Source organism: Anneissia japonica, unplaced genomic scaffold, assembly GCF_011630105.1.
Source record: "Anneissia japonica isolate Jap-2015-1 unplaced genomic scaffold, ASM1163010v1 scaffold287923_len1623670_cov205, whole genome shotgun sequence".
NCBI lineage: Eukaryota > Metazoa > Echinodermata > Crinoidea > Comatulida > Comatulidae > Anneissia > Anneissia japonica.
In genome coordinates this window covers 15,820-19,668 of record NW_022721637.1, presented here as the reverse complement: position 1 = coordinate 19,668, position 3,849 = coordinate 15,820, and the positions used below count along the sequence as shown (strand labels likewise).

Sequence of the window (3,849 nt, the reverse complement as noted above, 5' to 3'; positions counted from 1 at the left end):
AAAGCGGAAAAATGGTGGCCATTTTGAATGCGTAATTTGGAGGTGTTCCCCCAAAGGGATTTTGGGTAATTTTGAGTTCTGAACCTCTCAAGACCTATATTTTCAGTTAAATATCGAAATTAACTGGTAGTACTTCCATTGCCACCTCCACCACAATAGCCTCTAACTGGCCTATACCAAGTCCTCGCAAATATACCTAGACTGGGTTCCAGTCCCTAAACTTTGTATTAATCAGTAAAAAAGCTGGAAAAATCGATTTTGGCACCAATGGCGTTCCAAATTACCTATTTGCTTGGCGTTTCATAGTATACTTTTTCTTGGATTAATTCCATAGAGATATAATAAGAATACTAGAGCGCTAATTAATGTACTCGATGTTCGAAATACGCAGAACTGTGTGTGTGTACCATCCAAGATGGCTGCCATAGATTCAGCCAATCAAATTTCGCCTAAGCACTATCATTTTCAATGGCGTCCTCAATTTACACAGAGCGTTCAGTACAGCTAGTTACCTGTATGTATGTTTAAAACTCGAGTGTTGTTTTAGCAAACAGAACCTAATTTTGCACCAAAACATTTTGCGTGATATTGGTAAGTTAATGTTTGTCTAGTGATAACGCATTCCGATTTAACTCCGAAACTATCGACCTTCTTTGAAAGATAATGCGATCGTTATGTATATATCTTATAGGTCTTACCTACTGATTGATTGCTCAGCTAGAAATCTGTACGTTTGTATTTGCTTTTGCGCATTTCACATCTGTGCATACAAAGATATCATAATCAAATATCACCTAAATGTCTAGGTTTATACATGTAGGCCTATAAAAACAAATGTTGTAAAATATTATGTTAACTAAAGTGGTGTATGCCTACTAATTCACAACCGATCAGACTAAACAGTCGATACTAGAAGTTTCAGGTAGGCCTAAGCAATTATACCATTATAATAACTCCTCCCATTCGTTTTATTTTTAAAGTTTATATCAAAGAAGAGTAACCTAGACAATTTCACTTCTTATCATGTGTTTATCATCAGGTTTCCAAAATATATTGAGGTAATATGCTAGTGAACATAGATCTATAGTGTAAAACTTGGTCGAGTCGGTGTGAACGCAACATTGTCAACGTTATGAACGTTTTTAACCGTTGGCTTAACTGTAGATTTAAAAGTCTTAATACTTAATTAAATGTAGTAACCATTCTTCATCCTTCAAAATGTCCATTTCTTCTTCAGATATTAGTTATATGAAAACAGAACTAAATAAACCACGATGGCCACAGGAGATGAATATCGTGTTTCGAATTTCAATCAATCCAGCAAAAAGTTCGGAGCTAGCGGCCTAAATGTCAATAATGCTCACGACGTGAAAGAATTTAACGATGAAGTTTTCATTACCGATACAAATAATCATCGAGTTGTTGTGACTGCCCTGGACGGTTCACTACGACGTTATATTGAATGTCAAGATGAATCACTAAATGGAGACTTTGATCCATGGGGTATTGCCATTTCAGTGACCAGTGAGATGTACGTTACCGATATGAAAAGTCACGTAGTCCTAAAGTTTGATACCACAGGGAAACTAAGTCAGAAGTTTGGTTCTGCTGAATTACAGAAACCGTATGGAATCGCGATGGCATCCGCGAATGCGCGCTCGAAGATATTGGTGGTCGATTTAAAGCGTTGCTGTGTGTGCATTTTTAATCACGGTGGTATATTATTGAGGGTATGCGGACATCGCGGTAAAGGTCTAAATGAGTTAGACGTACCACGGCTTATAGCTCTGAACAGCAAAGGGAATTGGATCATTGCCGACTATGGCAACCGCCGGTTAATCATCATCGAAGGTGAAGATAATCCACCGCGGAGCGTGTCAATAAAACCGGAGAATAGGAATTACTTAGTCCGAGGAGTGACTGTTGATGAAAAAGACAACATAATTGTCAGTGTTATTTCGCATAAAACACCGATGATAGGCAGACACTGTAGTGTATTGATGTATAACTCAGAATATACCTACATGGGTTGTATTTCTAAGCCTACCGATGTATATATGCCCCGTGGTATGTGTGTCACACACAAGAATGAGGAAAAGTCTCTTCTTGTGGCGTGTCATGATGGAATTCATCAATATACATTTGTGGAAACGACAAGCCAAACCAGTCACTCGTCGGAAAAATCAATTATTAGTTATTAATACAAGGTTTAACGGTAAAATGAGTGCTATAAAATGGTAAAAGAATCATTTAAATCCGACACTTCGTTATGAAGTTACACGAGTTTAATCATACAGCTGTTTAAAGAACAATATTTGAGGAATCAGCCTTCAAAGTTTACGATTTCAGCCAGAGGCAGAAACCATCACCAAATCGTTAAAAATTGTTGTTTTAACATTGAAAATGAGGAAAGTAATAGCATAGCATGATGTATAGATATATAAAGGTTAGTTTAGTGCAATAAAATAGATTTCCAAAATTTTGACATTCCAGCATGTTTTGGCCATTATCTCCAAAACGGGATTTGCGACGAGTGACTGGTTTGGCTTGTCTTTGCCAATTTCTGTTGACAAAGATAGCTAGACAATATTTTTCGTTCGGTCTTGCTGAGAGGCTTTAATTTTTAGTCAATAACGGCAATATGCTGCCCAGCAGCAAATAGAGATCGAAAATTAGCTTAGTTACTGAAGGCTAAAACGGTTATGTATGTTGTATGCCTATATAATAGAAATGTTTTAAATATGAAATTCAGAAAACTAAATTTATTTGTTTTATTTCAGTAATTCACGTTAACAAAAAAATAATAATAGACGAAACTAAACAATGATTTAAAGAAGATCGAAAAAGAAAATGCATTAAAATACTGGATGTAGTTTTATTCTGTCCATAGACTAAAGTAATAGAAACAATATTAATATGTTTTGTCTTCAAAAAAATTGAGTGGCCTAGGATATGTAATGGAGGTTTAAAACTATCCATACTTTAATCGCTGAAGGTTGTTGATGGATATGCTGTGAAAGTTGCACAGGCAATGTTAAAAACAAGTGGAAATTGATAGATCTAGCTAATTGACTTACGTGCTTGGTCATTGATCATCTGTATAATTTTTTTTTTTTACAAGAACACTTCTTACAGAATATAGGTATTAATACTTGCGGTACACCACGTAGATAGTTCTAAAAAGCTGAAAAGAACTGTTGTTGGTTGAGAATGTCACGACGTTTCGATTGAGTTGCTTCAATCGTCTTCAGGAGAATAATATCTATAGCAAATTCCAAACACGGAAATACTTATATGTATGGGTATAGTGAGGCTTCCTGTTGATTGGTGGAAAACTAAACAATGTATGAGGATACGTGTGAAGAACATTTCTTTATACGTTACGATATTTGAGATCTTGAAGTAAAAAGGGATATTTGTGATTGAAATAAAGTAAATTTAAATGAATGATTATTTGCCTGTATTATAATACCTTCCTCACCTGAGGCGTGCGTGAGTAATCATTGGCGGGCTTCGTATCTTAAATTACCAAAAAACCGGTGTAGTGACGCTATACTTAAAGTTGTCTGTGTGGTTTATTAAATTGATGCATAGTTATATACATATGTAAATGTCTTATAATGTCAACGTATTAAATTGTTTTACTTTTTGTAGGCCTATCTACTTTTTTTATTTGTGAGACAAAGGCCTACGTGGAACCAACTACATAGGCCTATATAAAGAGCATGATGTAATCCACGTGTAATCCACGTGTGTTCCTTAGATGTGTGACACACATGCTGAATAAGACCCGAGGACGGGTTGAAATATTCATGTTTTGAATAAAATTTGTGTTTAAAGTCTACCAAG

The 3,849-nt window shown here is 35.6% G+C and overlaps 1 protein-coding gene across 1 annotated transcript; it reads left to right on the top strand.

The window, feature by feature from the left end:
• The first annotated feature begins 1,274 nt into the window (after nucleotides 1–1,274).
• Nucleotides 1,275–2,255, top strand: LOC117111613 (tripartite motif-containing protein 2-like). The gene has a single exon (XM_033254562.1). It carries the CDS (start codon nucleotides 1,275–1,277, stop codon nucleotides 2,199–2,201), a length of 927 nt encoding a protein of 308 aa, XP_033110453.1. The 3' UTR covers nucleotides 2,202–2,255.
• Nucleotides 2,256–3,849: the final 1,594 nt, after the last annotated feature.